Below are 17,720 nucleotides of genomic sequence, written 5' to 3' on the forward strand. Positions count from 1 at the left end.
GGCAATGGGAGGGACGGGGGGGGGCAGTGGGAGGGACTAGGGGGCAATGGGAGGGACTGGGGGGGCAGTGGGAGAGACTGGGAGGGACTGGGGGGGCAGTGGGAGAGACTGGGGGGGCAATAGGAGAGACTGGGGGGCAATAGGAGAGACTGGGGGGCAATGGGAGGGACTAGGGGGCAATGGGAGGGACTGGGGGGGCAGTGGGAGAGACTGGGAGGGACTGGGGGGGCAGTGGGAGGGACTGGGGGGGCAATGGGAGGGACTGGGGGGGCAATGGGAGAGACTGGGGGGGCAATAGGAGAGACTGGGAGGGACTGGGGGGCAGTGGGAGGGACTGGGGGGGCAGTGGGAGGGACTGGGGGGGCGATGGGAGGGACTGGGGGGCAATGGGAGAGACGGAGCAGTAGGATGGACTGGGGGGCAATGGGATGGACTGGGGAGACATGGGGAGAGACTAAGGGGGTCCTAGGAGGGCACTGGGAGGGACTGGGGGGCACTGGGGACCAGGACTAGGGGGTCAATGGGAGGGACTGGGGGGCAGTGGGAGAGATGGAGCAGTAGGATGGACTGGGGGGGCAATGGGATGGACTGGGGAGGCAATGGGAGAGACTGGGGGGGCAATAGGAGAGACTGGGAGGGACTGGGGGGGCAGTGGGAGGGACTGGGGGGGCGATGGGAGGGACTGGGGGGACATAGGGAGAGATTCGGGGGGCCCTAGGAGGCACTGGGAGGGACTGGGGGAGAGCACTGGGAGGGACTGGGGGGCAATGGGGACCGGGACTAGGGGGGCAATGGGAGGGACTGGGGGGCAATGGGAGGGACTAGGGAGCAAATGGAGAGACTGGAAGGGACTGGGGGGGCAATGGGAGGGACTGGGGGAGGGCAATGGGAGGGACTAGGGAGCAAATGGAGGGACTGGGTGGCACTGGGAGAGACTGGGGGTCAATGAGAGGGACAGGGGGGGCAATGAGGACTGGGGCAGGTAACTGAGGGGGCCCTGGGGGGCAATGGGAGGGACTGGGGGTGCAGCCAGGGGGTGCTGAGCCCCATTGCGACCCACTTTTCTCCCCCCCGACCCCAAACCAGGGAACTACCGGACGCAGCTGTGGGACAAACAGTCGGAGTCGTTCCTGCCCTCCACGCCGGGGCTGGGGATGCACGTGGAGGTGAAGGACCCCGACGGCAAGGTGAGACGGGGGCTGGGGGCACCTCCAGGTGTCTGGGGGGCACAGTGTCACCCCCAACATAGGGCGGGGGGGGCTGGGGTGACATTGAGCTGAAGTAGGAGGTCCTTGGCCCCGTCCCTGGAGGGGTTCAAGGCCAGGTTGGATGGGCCTTGGAGCCCCTGATCCAGTGGGAGGTGTCCCTGCCCATGGCACGAGGTGGAACTGGATGATTTTTAAGGTTTCTTCCAACCTAAACTATATCTGGGGTGCATGAGGTGGCCAGCAGGAGCAGGGAAGGGATTGTCCACCTGGACTTGGTGCTGGTGAGGCCACACCTCAAATCCTGAGTTCAATTCTGGGCTCCTCGCTCCAAGAAGGACCTTGAGGGGCTGGAGAAGGGAACGGAGCTGGGAAGGGGCTGGAGAACGAGGATTCTGAGGGACCTGGGGTTGTTTATCCTGGAGAAGAGGAGGCTGAGGGGAGACCTCATCGCTCTTTCCAGCTCCTGGAAAGGAGGTTGTGGTGAGGTGGGAGCTGGGCTCTTCTCCCAAGCAATGGGACAAGAGGAAAGAGCCTCAAGTTGCACCAGGGGAGGTTTAGATTGGAGAGCAGGAAAAACCATCTTCACAGAAAGGCTCTTCAAGCACTAGAATGGCTGCCAGGAGGTGGTGGAGTCACCATCCCCAGGGGGGTTTGAAAGACAGGAAGATGAGGAGCTTGGGGATGGGTCAAGGATGGTTGGTGGAAGGATTCCAAAGGTCATCTCCATCCAATGGCCCCTCATCCCTGGAGGGGTTTGAAACGGGAAGATGGGGAGCTCCGGGATGGTTCAGTGGTGGATGGGGATGGTTGGATGGAAGGATTCCAAAGGTCATCTCCATCCAATGGCCCCTCATCCTGGAGGGGTTTGAAAGATGGGAAGATGGGGAGCTCCGGGATGGTTCAGTGGTGGATGGGGATGGTTGGATGGAAGGATTCCAAAGGTCTTCTCCACCCCGCGGGGCGGCAGGTGGTGCTGTCACGGCAGTACGGCTCCGAGGGCCGCTTCACCTTCACCTCGCACACGCCGGGCGAGCACCAGATCTGCCTCCACTCCAACTCCACCCGCATGGCGCTCTTCGCCGGCGGCAAACTGGTACGGGGGGGACCCCAAAACTGGGGAGGGAGGGAAGGGGGTGCTGGGGGACACCCCAAACCTGGGCTGGGATCAGGGAGGGGATCCCATAAACCTGCGCTAAGGGGCTTAGGGAGGGGAACCCCCTAAACTTGAGTAGAGGAAGCCCCAAACCTGGGCTGGGATCGGGGAGGGGATCCCCCAAAGCCAGGTTGAAGGGTTTGAGGAGGAGAACCCCAACCTGGGCCCCGGGAAATAGGGTGGAGAACCTCAAAATCTGGGAAGGGGAACCCCAGACTGAGGGATCAGGGAGGGATGGGGAAGGGGAACCCGCAAACCCAGGCTGGGATCAGGGAGGGGAACCCCCCAACCTGGGCTGAAGGGTTTGAGGAGGAGAACCCCAACCTGGGCCCCGGGAACTAGGGTGGAGAACCTCAAAATCTGGGAAGGGGAACCCCAGGTTGAGGGATAAGAGATGGATTAGGGAGGGGAACCCACAAATCCAGGCTAGATTTGAGGAGGGGAACCCCCAAACCTGGGCTGAAGGGTTTGAGGAGGAGAACCCCAACCTGGGCCCTGGGAGCTAGGGTGGAGAACCTCAAAATCTGGGAAGGGGAACCCCAGATTGAGAGATCAGGGAGGGATGGGGAAGGGGAACCCTCAAACCTGGGCTCAGGGGCGTGGCTAGGGGACCCCCAACCTTTTTGGGGTCCCCGCTGAGCTCCCTGTTCCCCGCAGCGGGTGCACCTGGACATCCAGGTGGGCGAACACACCAACAACTACCCCGAAATCGCCGCCAAGGACAAGTTGACGGAGCTGCAGCTCCGCGCCCGCCAGCTCCTGGACCAGGTGGAGCAGATCCAGAAGGAGCAGAACTACCAGCGGGTGAGGAAGGGGCAGCTCCAAAAGAACGGGGACCCCCCCCTTTTTTCTTTAGACTTCTTGCCCCACCCCCAACTTTTTATTTCCCCCTCCTCTTTCTCCCGGCAGTACCGCGAGGAGCGTTTCCGCATGACGAGCGAGAGCACCAACCAGCGGGTGCTGTGGTGGTCCATCGCCCAGACCATCATCCTCATCCTCACCGGCATCTGGCAGATGCGGCACCTCAAGAGCTTCTTTGAGGCCAAGAAACTGGTGTAGCCCCCCATCCCACCTCTGGGGGAGCCCCCAAACCTCTTTGAGGGGCTCCCTCAACCTCTGGAGAGGCTCCCAAAGCTTCGGGGAGGCTCCCTCAAGCTCTGGAGATGCTCCCTCAACCTCTGGAGATGATCCTGAAGCTTTGGGGAGGCTCCCTCAACCTCTGGAGATGATCCTGAAGCTTTGGGGAGGCTCCCTCAGCCTCTGGAGCTGCTCCCAAAGCTTTGGGGAGCCTCCCTCAGCCTCTGGAGCTGCTCCCAAAGCTTTGGGGAGCCTCCCTCAACCTCTGGAGATGCTTCCAGAGCTTAGGGGAGCCTTCCTCAACCTCTGGAGATGATCCTAAAGCTTTGGGGAGGCTCCCTCAATCTCTGGAGCTGCTCCCAGAGCTTTGGGGAGGCTCCCTCAACCATCGCAGCTGTTCCCAAAGCTTTGGGGAGGCTCCCTCAACCTCTAGAGATGCTCCCTCAACCTCTGGAGCTGCTCCCAGAGCTTTGGGGAGGCTCCCTCAACCATCGAAGCTGTTCCCAAAGCTTTGGGGAGGCTCCCTCAACCTCTGGAGATGCTCCCAAAGCTTTGGGGAGGCTCCCTCAACCTCTGGAGAGTCTTCCAAAGCTTTGGGGAGGCTCCCTCAACCTCTGGAGATGCTCCCAAAGCTTTGAGGAGGCTCCCACAACTTTGGGGGGGCTCCCATAGCCCTTGGGGGACGCTCCTACGACTTCTAGCGTGGTCCAGTAACCTTGTGGGGGGGCGGTTCCCGCAACCCCTGGGGGGGCTCCCAACAGCTCTGGGGTTCTCCCACGAGCTTGGGGGTTCTCCCACACCAGCTGGAGCGGCTCCTCCATCCCTGGAGGGGCTCCTGTAGCCCTGGGGGGGTGGGGGAGGGGCAGGTTTTGGGGTGTCCCCCACCTGCAGTCAGGGACCCCGCGGTGGGATTTGGTGGCAAAATAAAGGGGTTTGGGGTCCGAGGCGGCTGGCCCGTGGGTTTTTGGGGCGCGGGGGTGGCTGTGGGGCTGCACCGAGCCGGGGGGGGGCGCGCCCGATTATCCGGTTGTCGCGAATCCTCCCCTACTGCACCCCAAAAGAAGGATCGGGGGGACCCAGGGGTGGTGCTGGGTCCTCCAGCGCTAGGAGGCGCTCTGGACATACGAGTCGGTGTGTGTGTGGTATATAAGCTGCTTTATATGCGCATGCGCGTTGTGGTTGCCGCTCTGGGCGCGCGAGTGGGTGTCTATGATGGTGTTTGTAGTCCTTGGGTGCGCATGCGCCTCGGTGGCGCCGTTCTGGGCGTCCTCTCGCTTGCGCTGGTGCCGTTCTAGCCGCGCGGGGTCGGTGTCTATGATACTTGGGGGTGGGGGGGGTGTATGCGGGCGCTGCTCAGTCCTCCACCGCCGCGCGGCGCTATGGGGCGTGTGCGCATGGCCGGCGCCGCTCTAGGCGTCGTCTCGCTGCTCTGGCGCCGCTCTGGGCGGATTGTGGGGGGAGTCTGTGGTGGCAGTGGAAGCGGCGGAAGGGAAGATGGCGGCGTTCGAGCACATGGGGCTGGACGGGCGGCTGCTGCGGGTGCGGGGCGGGGGGAACCGGGGGCCTGGGAGAGGGCAGCGGGGCCGCTGGGTGCGGAGGGGACAGCGGGGACCCCTTGGAGGGGGGAGGAGGCCGTGTCAGGGTCCCTTCAGGGGCGAGGACATAGAGGGCTGGAGTCCCTTGGAGGGGTGAGGGGGGGGCGTGAGGGGACAGCGGGGTCCCTGGGTGGGGAGGGGACACCCCCTTGGGGATGTGGGGGGCACGAGGGGACCAGGACACTGGGGTCCTTTGAGAGGGAGGCAGGGTATTAGGGTCGCTCTGGGATGAGGGGACACTGGGATATCCTTGATGTGGGGGGCATGAGGGGACCAGGACACTGGGGTCCTTTGGTGGGGGGGGCAGGATATGAGGGTACCTCTGGGATGAGGGGACACTGGGGTGACGTCAGGGGCGTGAGGGGACACTGGGATATCCTTGATGTGAGGGGACCAGGACACTGGGGTCCTTTGAGGGGGGGAGGCAGGATATTAGGGTTTCTCTGGGATGAGGGGACACTGGGGTGACTTTAGGGGCATGAGGGGACTAGGACTTTAGGGGCATGGGGGGCATGAGGGGACCACGACACTGGGGTCACTTTGAGAGCAGGGGGGGACTGGGGGACAGGATTGAAGGTCCCTAGTGGGAAGGGGACACCAGGATCCCCTTGGAAGGGGGAGGAGGCCGGGAATGGTGGGGAGGGGATGGGGACTGGGGGGGTTGGGGAGGCGTGAGGGGCTGGGATTTAGGGTCCTCGGCGGGGAGGGGACACTGGGGTCTCTTTAGGGGCAGCAGGGAAGCCACGTAGGGCCTGGACACCACGTCCTTTGAGTAGGAGGGTGACGGGGACACCGGGGACTCTTTATTGGGGGGAACCCATGAAGTGCCAGGGTTTTGGGGTCCCTCTGGGGCAAGAGGCGGGTCATGAGGGTTTGGGACACCGGGTTCCCTCACGGCGGGGAGGGGGGTGGCTGTGGGTCTGGAACCCCGAGATCGTGTCCCCCGCAGGCGGTGGCGGAGCTGGGCTGGGCCACCCCCACGGCCATCCAGGCTGAGGCCATTCCCCTGGCGCTGGAGGGACGCGACCTCCTGGCCCGGGCCAGGACCGGCTCCGGGAAAACCGGGGCCTACGGGCTGCCGCTGCTCCAGCACCTCCTGCGCGTCAAGGCGGTGAGGGGGGCACCAGGGGGTGGGAATGGGGGCACCGGGGGGCACATGGGGGGGGCAGGGGGCTTCTGGGGGCACCAGGGGTGGGAATGGGGGCACCAGGGGGGCCGGGGGCACAAGGGGGTGGGAATGGGGGCTTCTGGGGGGCACCAGGGGGCACATGGGGGGTGGCAGGGGGCTTCTGGGGGGCACCAGGGGGCACGTGGAGGGGGCAGGGGGCTTCTGGGGGGCACAAGAGGGTGGGAATGGGGGCTTCTGGGGGCACCAGGGAGTGGGAATGGGGGCTTCTGGGGGGCACAAGGGAGTGGGAATGGGGGCTTTTGGGGGACTGGGGGCACAAGGGGGTGGGAATGGGGGCGTCTGGGGGGCACCAGGGGGCACGTGGGGGGTGGCAGGGGGCTTCTGGGGGGCACCAGGGGGCACGTGGAGGGGGCAGGGGGCTTCTGGGGGGCACCAGGGGACACGTGGAGGGGGCAGGGGGCTTCTGGGGGGCATCAGGGGGCACATGGGGATGGCAGGGGGCTTCTTGGGGGCACTAGGGAGTGGGAGTGGGGGCTTCTTAGGGGCATTGGAGGGGGCAAGGGGCTTCTGGGGGGCACCAAGGGGCATGTGGAGGGGGCAGGGGGCTTCTAGGGGGCACGTGGAGGGGGCAGGGGGCTTCTGGGGGGCACAAGGGAGTGGGAATGGGGGCACCAGGGGGGCTGGGGGCATCAGGGGGTGGGAATGGGGGCTTCTAGGGGGCACCAGGGGGTGGGAATGGGGGCTTCTGGGGGGCACGCAGGGTGGGAAAAGTGGGTTTCATGGGTGCCCAGGGCTGTGTGTGGGGGGACATTCTGTAGAGTGAGTTCAGGGGGGGGCTCCGGGGGGGCTCCGTGGAGCACGGGGGGCTCCGTGGGGCGCTGGGGTGTGACCTTGGCCCCGGCAGGCCCCGTCGGCGGTGGCGCAGGCGGTGCGGGCGCTGGTGCTGGTGCCGTCCAAGGAGCTGGGGCAGCAGGTGGTGCGCAGCCTGCGGCAGCTGGCGGTGTTCTGCGCCCGCGACGTGCGCGTGGCCGATCTCTGCGCCCACGGCGACCTGGCCGCCCAGCGGTAAGCTCTGCCCCGGCCCCTCCCCGTCACTGTCCCCGCCACCATCCCCGTCACACACAGAATCACAGAATAACCAGGTTGGAAGAGACCCACTGGATCATCGAGTCCAACCATTCCCATCCATCACTAACCCATGTCCCTCAGCACCTCGTCCACCCGGCCCTTAAACCCCTCCAGAGAAGGTGACTCAACCCCCTCCCTGGGCAGCCTCGGACAGGGACCAATGACCGTTTCTGTAAAGAATTTTTTCTAACGTCCAGCCTGACCCTCCCCTGGTGGAGCTTGAGGCCATTCCCTCTCGTCCTGTCCCCTGTCCCTTGGGAGAAGAGCCCAGCTCCCTCCTCTCCACAACCTCCTCTCAGGGAGTTGCAGAGAGCAATGAGGTCTCCCCTCAGCCTCCTCTTCTCCAGGCTAAACACCCCCAGCTCTCTCAGACGCTCCTCGCAATCCTTGTTCTCCAGCCCCCTCCCCAGCTTCGTTGCTCTTCTCTGGACTCGCTCCAGAGCCTCAACATCCTTCTTGTGGGGAGGGGCCAGGACTGACCCCAGGATTCGAGGAGCGGTCTCCCCAGGGCCGAGTCCAGAGGGAGAAGAACCTCCCTGGCCCTGCTGGTCACACTGTGTCTGATCCAAGCCAAGATGCCCTTGGCCTTCTTGGCCCCCTGGGCCCCTGCTGGCTCCTGTTCAACCAACACCCCCAGGTCCTTCTCTTCCAGCCAGTCTCCAGACTTCTCCTAGTCTGGAGCTGCTCAGGGTTGTTGTGCCCCAAGTGCAGGACCCGCCATTTGGCCTTGTGGGACCTCCTGCCATTGGACTCAGCCCATGGGTCCAGCCTGTCCAGATCCCTTTGCAGAGCTTCTCTACCCTCCGTCGCCGCCGTCACCGCTGCTGATTTTCTCTGTGGCCAGGCCGGTGCTGATGGAGAAGCCGGACGTGGTGGTGGGGACGCCGGCGCGGGTCCTGGCGCATCTCGGCGCCCGCAGCCTCAGCCTGAGGCACTCGCTCGAGCTCCTGGTGCTGGACGAGGCCGACCTGCTGCTCTCCTTCGGCTTCGGGGAGGACATCAAGGCCCTGCTCTGGTGAGGAGGGGGCGGGACGGCGACCTCGGGGGGCGCTGCCGGGGCTGGAGGGTGTGGGGGGGCAGAGCTTGGGGTTTGGGGGTGGTACAAAGGGTTTGGGGGGCACTGTGGGGGCTGGAGGACGGGGTGTGCAGGGTTTTTGGGGGGCACTGCTGGGGCTGGAGGATGTGGGGGGCAGAGCCTGGGGTTTGAGGGGGGCACAGGGGGCTTTCCGGGGCACTGTGAGTGCTGGAGGACGTGGGGACAGAGCCTGGGGTTTGGGGGGCACAGGGGGCTTGGGGGGCACTGGCAGGACTGGAGGATTTGGGGGGCAGAGCTTGGGGTTTGGGGGGCACAGTGGGGGCTAGAGGACTTGGGGGGCAGAACTTGGGGTTTGGGGGAACAGAGGATTTGGGGGGCACAGTGGGTGTTGGAAGATGTGGGGGGCAGAGCTTGGAGTTTGGGGGGCACTGCCAAGGGTTTGGGGGGCACTACTAGGGCTAGAGGACAATGTGGGGCAGAGCTTGGGGTTTAGGGGGGACACAGGAGGCTTGGGGGGCACTGCCAGGGGTTCAGGGAGCACTGCCAGGGCTGGAGGACATGAGAGGTAGAGGGTTTGGGGTTTGGGGGGGCACTGCCAAGGGTTTAGGGGGCACTGTGGGTGCTGGAGGATGTGGGGGGCAGAGCTTGGGGTTTGGGGGGCACTGTGGGTGCTGGAAGATGGGGGGGTACAGGGTTTTGGGGGGCACTATGGGTGCTGGAGGACATGGGGGGCAGAGGGTTTGGGGGTTACAGGGGGTTTGAGGGGCACTGTAGAACATGGGGGGCAAGGCTTGGGGTGTAGGGGGGCGCTGGTGGGGCTGGAGGATTTGGGGGTCACAGCCAGAGGCTTGGAGAGGGGACACTGGGGGATTTGGAGGGGCACTTCTGGGACTTGGGGGGCACAGTGGGGCTGGAGAGGAGGGCCCTGGGCATCGCCACATCTGGATCCGAGGGTTTGGGGGGGTCCCTGTCACCTCCGATCTTGGGGGGCTGGTGCTGAACCCCCTTCCCGCTGCCTCCCAGCCACCTCCCCAAGATCTACCAAGCGCTGCTGATGTCGGCCACCTTCAGCCCCGATGTGGAGACCCTCAAGGAGCTCGTGCTGCACAACCCGGTGAGGGGGCACGGGGGGTGGTTTGGGGGGGCTGAGGGGGCACTGGGAGAGGTTTGAGGGGTCTAGGGGGAGGTTTGAGGGGTCTTGGGGGAAGTTTGAGGGATCTAGACGGAGGTTTGAGGGATCTAGGGGGAGTTTTGAAGGGTCTGAGGTGACGTTTGAGAACTTTGAGTGGGTGTTTGAGTGCTTGGGGGGAGATTTGAGAACTTTAGGGGAGGTTTGAGGGATCCGGGCGGGGGTTGAGGGATCCGGGGGGGGAGGTTTGAGAGGTCGAGGGGGAGGTTTGAGGGATCCGAGGTGAGGTTTGAGAACTTGGAGTGCTCAGGAGGGAGGTTGGAGGGATCTGGGGAGAGGTCTGAGAGGTCTAGGGGGAGGTCTGAGAGGTCTAGAGGGAGGCTTGAAGGATCTGGGGAGGCTTGGAGAGATCGAGAGGGAGGTTTGAGGGATCTAGGGGGAGTTTTGAGAGGTCTAGGGGCCGGTTTGAGGGGTCCAGGGGCTGGTTTGAGGGGTCCAGGGGCCGGTTTGAAGGGTCCAGGGGCCGGTTTGAAGGATCTGGAGAGGTTTGAGGGATCCAGGTTAAGGTTTGAGGGATCTAGGAGGAGGTTTGAGGGATCTAGGGGGAGTTTTGAGAGGTCTAAGGGCAGGTTTGAGGGATCCAAGTTGAGGTTTGAGGGATCCAAGTTGAGGTTTGAGGGATCCAGGTTGAGATTTGAGGGATCCAAAATGAGATTTGAGGGATCCAAGGTGGGATCTGAGGGCTCTGGGATGAGGTTTGAGAGATCTGAGGTGAGATTTGAGGACTTGGAGTGCTCGGAGGGGGGAAGTTTGAGGGATCTAGGGGAGGTTTGAGGAATCCGAGGCGAGGTTTGAGGGATCCAAGGTGAGATTTGAGAACTTGAAGTGCTCAGGGGGGAGGTTTGAGGCATCTGGGGGAGGTTTTGAGGGACCTGGGGGAGGTTCGAGGTCTCGGCTAACGCCGCGGTGCCGTGGCAGGTGACGGTTCTCCCTGCGGAGCCTCAGCTGCCCGGCAGCTCGCGGTTGCGCCAGTTTGTGGTTCGCTGCGGCACCGAGGAGGACAAGTTCCTCCTGCTCTGCGCCCTCCTCAAGCTGCGGCTGCTGCGCGGCCGCGCTCTGCTCTTCGTGGGCGCCCTCGCCCGCTGCTACCGCCTCAAACTCTTCCTCGAGCAGTTCGGCATCCCCGCCTGCGCCCTCAACTCCGAGCTGCCCGCACGCTCCCGGTGAGCCTGGGGGGACCCAGGAGACCCTGGGTGCTCCGGGAGAACCTGGGGGGCTCTTGGGTTGCCTGGGGAGATGTTTTTGGAGGTCAGGAGAGCCTGGGGAGGCTCTTGGATGCCCAGGGACATGTTCTTGGAGGTCAGGAGAGCCTGGGAAGGGTCTTGGATGCCCAGGGAGATGTTTTTGGAGGTCAGGAGAGCCTGGGAAGGGTCTTGGATGCCCAGGGAGATGTTCTTGGAGGTCAGGAGAGCCTGGGGAGGGCTCTTGGATGCCCAGGGAGATGTTTTTGGAGGTCAGGAGAGCCTAGAAAGGCTCTTGGATGCCCAGGGAGGTGTTCATGGGGGTCAGGAGAACCTGGGGGGCTCTTGGGTTGCCCGGGGAGATGTTCTTGGAGGTCAGGAGAACTTGGGGGGGCTATTGGGTTGCCTGGGGAGATGTTCATGGGGGTCAGGAGACTCTTGGGGTGCCAGGGAGGTGCCCATGGGGATCAAGAGGACCTGGATTGCTCTTGGATGGCCAGGGAGATGCCCATGGCGTCAGAAGAACCTGAGGAGACTCTTGGATGCCTACAGAGATGTCCATGGTAGTCAGGAGAACCTTGGGGGTCCAAGGGGAATGGGAGATTCTTGGTTGCCCAGGGAGATGTCCTTGGAGGTCTGGGGAACCTGGGTGGTCCAGGAAAAATGGGGGGCTCTTGTGGTACCAGGAGATGCTCATGGGGGTTAGGAGGACTTGAGGGGCTCTTGGTTGCCTTGTCCCCAGGTGCCACGTCATCAGCCAGTTCAACCGCGGCGTCTACGACTACATCGTGGCCACCGACGAGGAGGCCCCGGCCCTGCCCACGGGGCAGCCCCCGCGCAAGAAACGCAAGGGCCCTGCCCACAGGTGAGACCTGGGTGCCACCAGCGTCCTTGGAGGTGCCACCAAGGCCCTAGGGGTGCCACCAGGGTCCTTGGAGGTGCCACCAGTGTCTTCAGGGGGTGTCACCAAGGCCCTAGGGGTGCCACCAGTGTCCTTGAGGGTGTCACCAAGGCCCTAGGGGTGCCACCAGGGTCCTTGGAGTGGTCACCAAGGCCCTAAGGGTACCACCAGGGTCCTTGGGGGTGCCACCAAGGCCCTAGAGGTGCCACCAGTGTCCTTGGAGCTGCCACCAAGGCCCTAGGGGTGCCACCAGCGTCCTCAGGGGTGTCACCAAGGCCCTAGGGGTGCCACTAGTGTCCTTGGAGGTGCCACCAGGGTCCTTGGAGGTGCCACCAGCGTCCTTGGAGCTGCCACCAAGGCTCTAGGGGTGCCACCAGTGTCTTTAGGGGGTGTCACCAAGACTCTAGGGGTGCCACCAGGGTCCTTGGAGGTGTCACCAAGACACTAGAGGTGCCACCAGTGTCCTCAGGGGTGTCACCGAGGCTCTAGGGGTGCCACCAGTGTCCTTGGAGGTGCCACTAAGGCCCTAAGGGTGCCACCAGCGTCCTTGGAGGTGTCACCAGGGCTCTAGAGGTGCCACCAGCGTCCTTGGAGCTGCTACCAGGGCTCTAGAGGTGCCACCAGTGTCCTTGGGGGTGCCACCAAGGCCCTAGAGGTGCCACCAGTGCCCTGTGGTTCCCACCGTGTCACCACTGTGCCCAAGGAAGGTGGCCCAGAGCCACGCGGACCTCCTACCTACAGTGTCCCCGTCCCCTACCAAGCTCTCAAGGCCCTTGAGATGTCCCCAAGGTTTCCCCTGTTCCCACCATGTCCCCTTGTTCCTGTGGGTCACCTGAGGCTTCCCCAAGGGCTCCTTCTCCCCGGCGTGTCCCCATTTTTGAGGGATCTCCTTGCCTTGTCCCCTCGGGTCCCTTTTCCCAGCGTCCCAGGTGGCCCTAGAGTTGTCCCCAGAGCCACCCCACCACCTCCTGTCACCCCTCCAGCAAGGCCAAGGACCCCGAATACGGCGTGGCCCGTGGCATCGACTTCCAAAACGTGGCCGCCGTCATCAACTTTGACGTCCCACCAACTCTTGACTCCTACATCCATCGCGTGGGCAGGTAGGTGGGGGCCACGGCGATGGGACAAGCAGCCCAGAGGGTCACAAAGTGACCGGAGGTCACTTTGTGACCCTCTGGGCTGGTTGTCCCATCGTTGCGTCTTCAGAACGGCTCGTGCGGACAACCCCGGCACGGCGCTCACCTTCGCGCTCCCCGAGGAGGAGGCCACCTTGGCTCAGATCGAAGACGCTCTTCTCGGAGGTGAGGCTGACGCTTTGGGGAGGTGACATGGGGACATGGAGGCCTCAGCGGCTCTCACCCTACCTGTTCCCTTCCGTCCCTAGACAACGGCCAATCCATGCTCCAACCCTACAAGTTCTCCACGGAGGAGATTGAGGGCTTGCGCTATCGCTGCCGGGTAAGAGCGGTGACGTCGCTGTGGGGCCACCAGGTCTTAGAACCGTAGAATCACCAGGTTGGAAAAGACCCATCGGATCATCGAGTCCAACCATTCCCATCAATCACTAACCCATGTCCCTCAGCACCATGTCCCCCTCAGCCTCCTCTTCTCCAGGCTAAACACCCCCAGCTCTCTCAGCTGCTCCTCAGAATCCTTGTTCTCCAGCTCCTTCACCAGCTTCGTTGCTCTTCTCTGGACTCGCTCCAGAGCCTCAACATCCTTCTTGTGGTGAGGGGCCCAGAACCGACCCCAGGATTCGAGGAGCGCTCTCCCCAGAGGGAGAAGAACCTCCCTGGCCCTGCTGGCCACGCCGTGTCTGATCCAAGCCAAGATGCCCTTGGCCTTCTTGGCCACCTGGCTGGCTCCTGGTCAACCAACCCCCCCAGGTCCTTCTCCTCCAGGCAGTTTCCAGCCAGACTTCTCCTAGTCTGGAGCTGCTCAGGGTTATTGTGCCCCAAGGGCAGGACCCGGCCTTTGGCCTCATTGAACCTCATCCCGTTGGTCTCAGCCCATGGATCCAGCCTGTTGAGATCCCTTTGGAGAACCTCAAAACCCTCCAGCAGATCCACACTATCTCCCAGCTTAGCGTCATCTCCAAACTCACTAAGGTTGCACTCGATGCCTTCATCCAGGTCATTGATAAAGACATTGACCAGGGCTGGACCCACCACTGAGCTTTGGGGACACCACTTGGAACTGGCTTCCAGCTGGAGTTAACTCCGTTTCCCTCCTTGGTCTTGAGAGCCGATTTTTGTGTCCCCTCCCCCAGGACGCCATGCGCTCTGTCACCAAGCAGGCGGTGAAGGAAGCTCGGCTGCGGGAGATCAAGGACGAGCTGCTCAACTCGGAGAAGCTCAAGGTAACGCCGTGACCTCAGGGCTGAAGGTTCGGGTGGCCTTGAGGAACGGGTGCTAACGATGTCCCCGATTCTCCTCGTCAAGGTGTATTTCGAGGACAATCCCCGCGACCTCGACGTCCTGCGTCACGACAAACCCCTGCACCCGGCCATCGTCAAACCTCATCTCCGCAACGTCCCCGACTACCTGGGTTCGTCTGGGGACCTTGGGGTGGGACTGTGCTGGAGAAGCTGATTCTAGAGGGACAGAAGGGACAGGATGGACACCTTTTGATGTGACGGTGGTAGAGATCTGGATTCTGGGGGTGGAAAGGGACGGGATGGGGACCTTGGGGTGTGACCCTGATTTTAGGGGTGGAAAGGGACAAGATGGTGACCTTTGGATGGGGATGGTGGTGGAGATCTGGATTCTGGAGATCAAAAGGGACAGGATGGGGACCTTGGGGTGGGACGATGGGGGAGATCTAGCTTCTGGGGGTGAAAAGGGACAGAATGGGGACTTTGGGGAGTGATGGTGGTGGAGATCTGGGTTCTAAGGGTGAAAAAGGGACAGGATGGGGACCTTGGGGTGGGGATGGTGGTGGAGACCTCGATTCTAAGGGTGGAAAGGGACAGGATGGGGACCTTGGGGTAGAGCGATGGTGAAGATCTGGATTCTAGGGGTGGAAAGGGACAGGATTGGGAGCTTGGGGTGGGATGGTGATGGAGACCTGGATTCTGCTGGGGAAAAGGGACAGGATGGGGACCTTGGGGTAGGAGGGTGGTGGAGACCTTGATTCTGGGGATGAAAAAGGACAGGATGGGGACCTTGGGGTGTGACCCTGATTCTAGGGGTGAGAAGGGACAGGATGGGGACCTTGGGTTGTGATGATAGTGGAGACACTGATTCTGGGGGTGGAAAGGGACAGGATGGGGACCTTGGAGTGGGACAGGGGTGGAGATTTGGATTTTAGAGGGGCAGAAGGGAGAGGATGGGGACCTTGGGGTGGGAATGGTGGTGGAGATCTGGATTCTGGAGATCAAAAGGAACAGGATGGGGACCTTGGAGTGTGATGGTGGTGGAGACCCTGGTTCTGGTGGGGTGAAAAGTTACAGGATGGGGACCTTGGGGTGTGAAGAGGGTGGAGACTGATTCTGGGGGGGAAAAGGGACAGGATGGGGACCTTGGGGTGAGACGGTGGTGAAGATTTGGCTTCTGGGGGTGGAAAGGGAAAAGATGGGGACCTTGGGGTGGGATGGTGGTGGAGATCTGGCTTCTGGGGGTGGAAAGGGACAGGATGGGGACCTTGGGGTGTGACCCTGATTCTAGGGGTGAGAAGGGACCGGATGGGGACATTGGGGACCTTGGAGTGGGACAGTGGTGGAGATCTGGATTCTAGAGGGGCAGAAGGGACAGGATGGGGACCTTGGGGTGGGGATGGTGGTGGAGATCTGGATTCTGGAGATCAAAAGGAACAGGATGGGGACCTTGGGGTGGGGTTGGTGGTGGAGACCCTGGTTCTGGAGGTGGAAAGGGACAGGATGGGGACCTTGGGGTGGGACGGTGGTGGAGATCTGGCTTCTGGGGGTGCAAAGGGACAGCATGGGGACCCTGGGCTGAGTTTTTGGGGGTCCGAGCCACCCCTGGAGGCCCCGACCCCCTCTCACGGCCGCCCTGTTCCCGCAGTGCCCCCGAGCCTGCGCGGCGTCGCCCACCCCGCCCTCAAGAAGCGCAAGGCCCTTCGCCAGCCTCGACTTGGTGCCCGCGGCCGGCGCGGCGCCGCGGTGAGTGCCGGGTGGGCGCGGGGACCCCCTCGCCGTCCCCTTTCCGCGTCCTCCTCGCCAGCGCGGCGCTCCAACGCCAGTTCTCTTCCCTTTTCCAGCCCCGTGGTGCTGCCAACCCGCTCCAGACCTTCAAGTACTCCCGGTGCCGCGCCCGGCCTCCCGCGGCCACACCGTCCTGAGCCTCCACCCGCCCCGGGTTGGCCATGGCGGCCACCCCAGACCCCTCGGCGCGGGCCGCGGTGTCTCCGCGCCGTCCCCCGCTGCCCCAATAAAGGTGCTAACCGGCCGTGCCGCCTCTCACCGAGCGTTTCGCTCGCCTACGTGACCGTGAAGGTCGGTGACGCGTCGCCGGGGCCTTATCGCCCCCCGCCTTATCGCGGCCAAGGCCGAACGGGGGCTGTAAAGCCGGGGCGAGGGCGCGGCGCTGGTGGTTCTCGGGGTGCTCGAGTGTTGCCGGGAGCCCGCGAGCCGAGTCAATCTCGCCCCGGCGCTGGCGCGGTGCCTCGCGGCGGGGTTTGTCTGGCTCGGCCTACGCACCAGGCGTTCCCCGGCTCGCCCGCTGGGGCGTCTTATCGCTGTTGCGGCATCTTATCGCCATCACGGTGACTTATCGTGGGGTCCAAGGCTGCCGGCTGGCCCTGAACCCTTCCTGGCACGGGGCAGAGGGCTCTGCCGGCGGCGCGGGATTCGCAGGGACGCAACCACATCCTCTTTCCCCTTGTGCCCGGTGTCTCTTTCCCCTCGCTCCACGGCGCCTGGCAGCGCCGAGGTGCCCACGGTGCCAGGTGTAGGGGATGAGTTTCTCGGCTTCCTTCATCTCTCGGCTTCCTTCTCCATCTCTCGGCTTCCTTCTCCATCTCTCGGCTTCCTTCTCCGTCCGCCCCATCAACGCCACGACCCTCGTGCTGCTGCAACTGGGCCCGGCTCCAAAATCCCCCTTGTTTTCATAGAGTCATAGAATCACCAGGTTGGAAGAGACCCACCGGATCATCGAGTCCAACCGTTCCCATCAATCACTAACCCATGTCCCTCAGCACCTCGTCCACCCGTCCCTTAAACTCCTCCAGGGAAGGGGACTCAACCCCCTCCCTGGGCAGCCTCGGACAGGGACCAATGACCCTTTCTGTGAAAAATTTTCTCCTAATGTCCAGCCTGACCCTCCCCTGGTGGAGCTTGAGGCCATTCCCTCTCGTCCTGTCCCCTGTCCCTTGGGAGAAGAGCCCAGCTCCCTCCTCTCCACAACCTCCTCTCAGGGAGTTGCAGAGAGCAATGAGGTCTCCCCTCAGCCTCCTCTTCTCCAGGCTAAACACCCCCAGCTCTCTCAGACGCTCCTCGCAATCCTTGTTCTCCAGCCCCCTCACCAGCTCCGTTGCTCTTCTCTGGACTCGCCCCAGAGCCTCAACATCCTTCTTGTGGTGAGGGGCCAGAACTGACCCCAGGATTCGAGGAGCGGTCTCCCCAGGGCCGAGTCCAGAGGGAGAAGAACCTCCCTGGCCCTGCTGGCCACGCCGGGTCTGATCCAAGCCAAGATGCCCTTGGCCTTCTTGGCCCCCTGGGCCCCTGCTGGCTCCTGTTCAACCAACACCCCCAGGTCCTTCTCCTCCAGCCAGTCTCCAGACTTCTCCTAGTCTGGAGCTGCTCAGGGTTGTTGTGCCCCAAGGGCAGGACCCAGCATTTGGCCTCGTTGAACCTCATCCCGTTGGTCTCAGCTCGTGGATCCAGCCTGTTGAGATCCCTTTGGAGAACCTCCAAACCCTCCAGGAGATCCACGGTTCCACCCAGCTCGGTGTCATCGCCGTGGGGCTCCTCCCCGGCGGGCGTGCGGTGGCTGCCGGCGGCTATCGATCGCAGTTAATGATCACAAGGCATTTACAGCTCCGCCGAGGGCTGATTGGCTTCTGTGCCGTCAGGCCAGAAGACCTCACCCCACCGGCGACCGCCCAGGGCCTGCAGGGTCTTATAGGAGAGCGGCAAAGCCACCAGCACCCTCCTTCCCCTCCACG

General features: G+C 63.3%; 2 protein-coding genes across 2 annotated transcripts; both read left to right on the plus strand.

Moving 5' to 3' along the window:
- Positions 1–1,091: 1,091 nt before the first annotated feature.
- Positions 1,092–4,382, plus strand: TMED4 (transmembrane p24 trafficking protein 4). The gene is made up of 4 exons (XM_069883005.1): positions 1,092–1,187; positions 2,176–2,301; positions 3,019–3,165; positions 3,271–4,382. The coding sequence occupies exons 1-4, from the start codon at positions 1,155–1,157 to the stop codon at positions 3,418–3,420; spliced, it is 456 nt and encodes a 151-aa protein (XP_069739106.1). The 5' UTR covers positions 1,092–1,154; the 3' UTR covers positions 3,421–4,382.
- A 515-nt stretch (positions 4,383–4,897) lies between these two features.
- DDX56 (DEAD-box helicase 56) lies at positions 4,898–16,003 on the plus strand. The gene is made up of 14 exons (XM_069883003.1): positions 4,898–4,977; positions 5,983–6,144; positions 7,067–7,227; positions 8,135–8,305; positions 9,350–9,440; positions 10,434–10,678; positions 11,439–11,561; positions 12,581–12,697; positions 12,804–12,898; positions 12,982–13,055; positions 13,867–13,956; positions 14,039–14,144; positions 15,620–15,717; positions 15,816–16,003. The coding sequence occupies exons 1-14, from the start codon at positions 4,933–4,935 to the stop codon at positions 15,894–15,896; spliced, it is 1,659 nt and encodes a 552-aa protein (XP_069739104.1). The 5' UTR covers positions 4,898–4,932; the 3' UTR covers positions 15,897–16,003.
- The last annotated feature ends 1,717 nt before the right edge of the window (positions 16,004–17,720 follow it).

The sequence above is a fragment of the Phaenicophaeus curvirostris genome, unplaced genomic scaffold (assembly GCF_032191515.1).
Source record: "Phaenicophaeus curvirostris isolate KB17595 unplaced genomic scaffold, BPBGC_Pcur_1.0 scaffold_455, whole genome shotgun sequence".
Classification (NCBI taxonomy): Eukaryota; Metazoa; Chordata; class Aves; order Cuculiformes; family Cuculidae; genus Phaenicophaeus; species Phaenicophaeus curvirostris.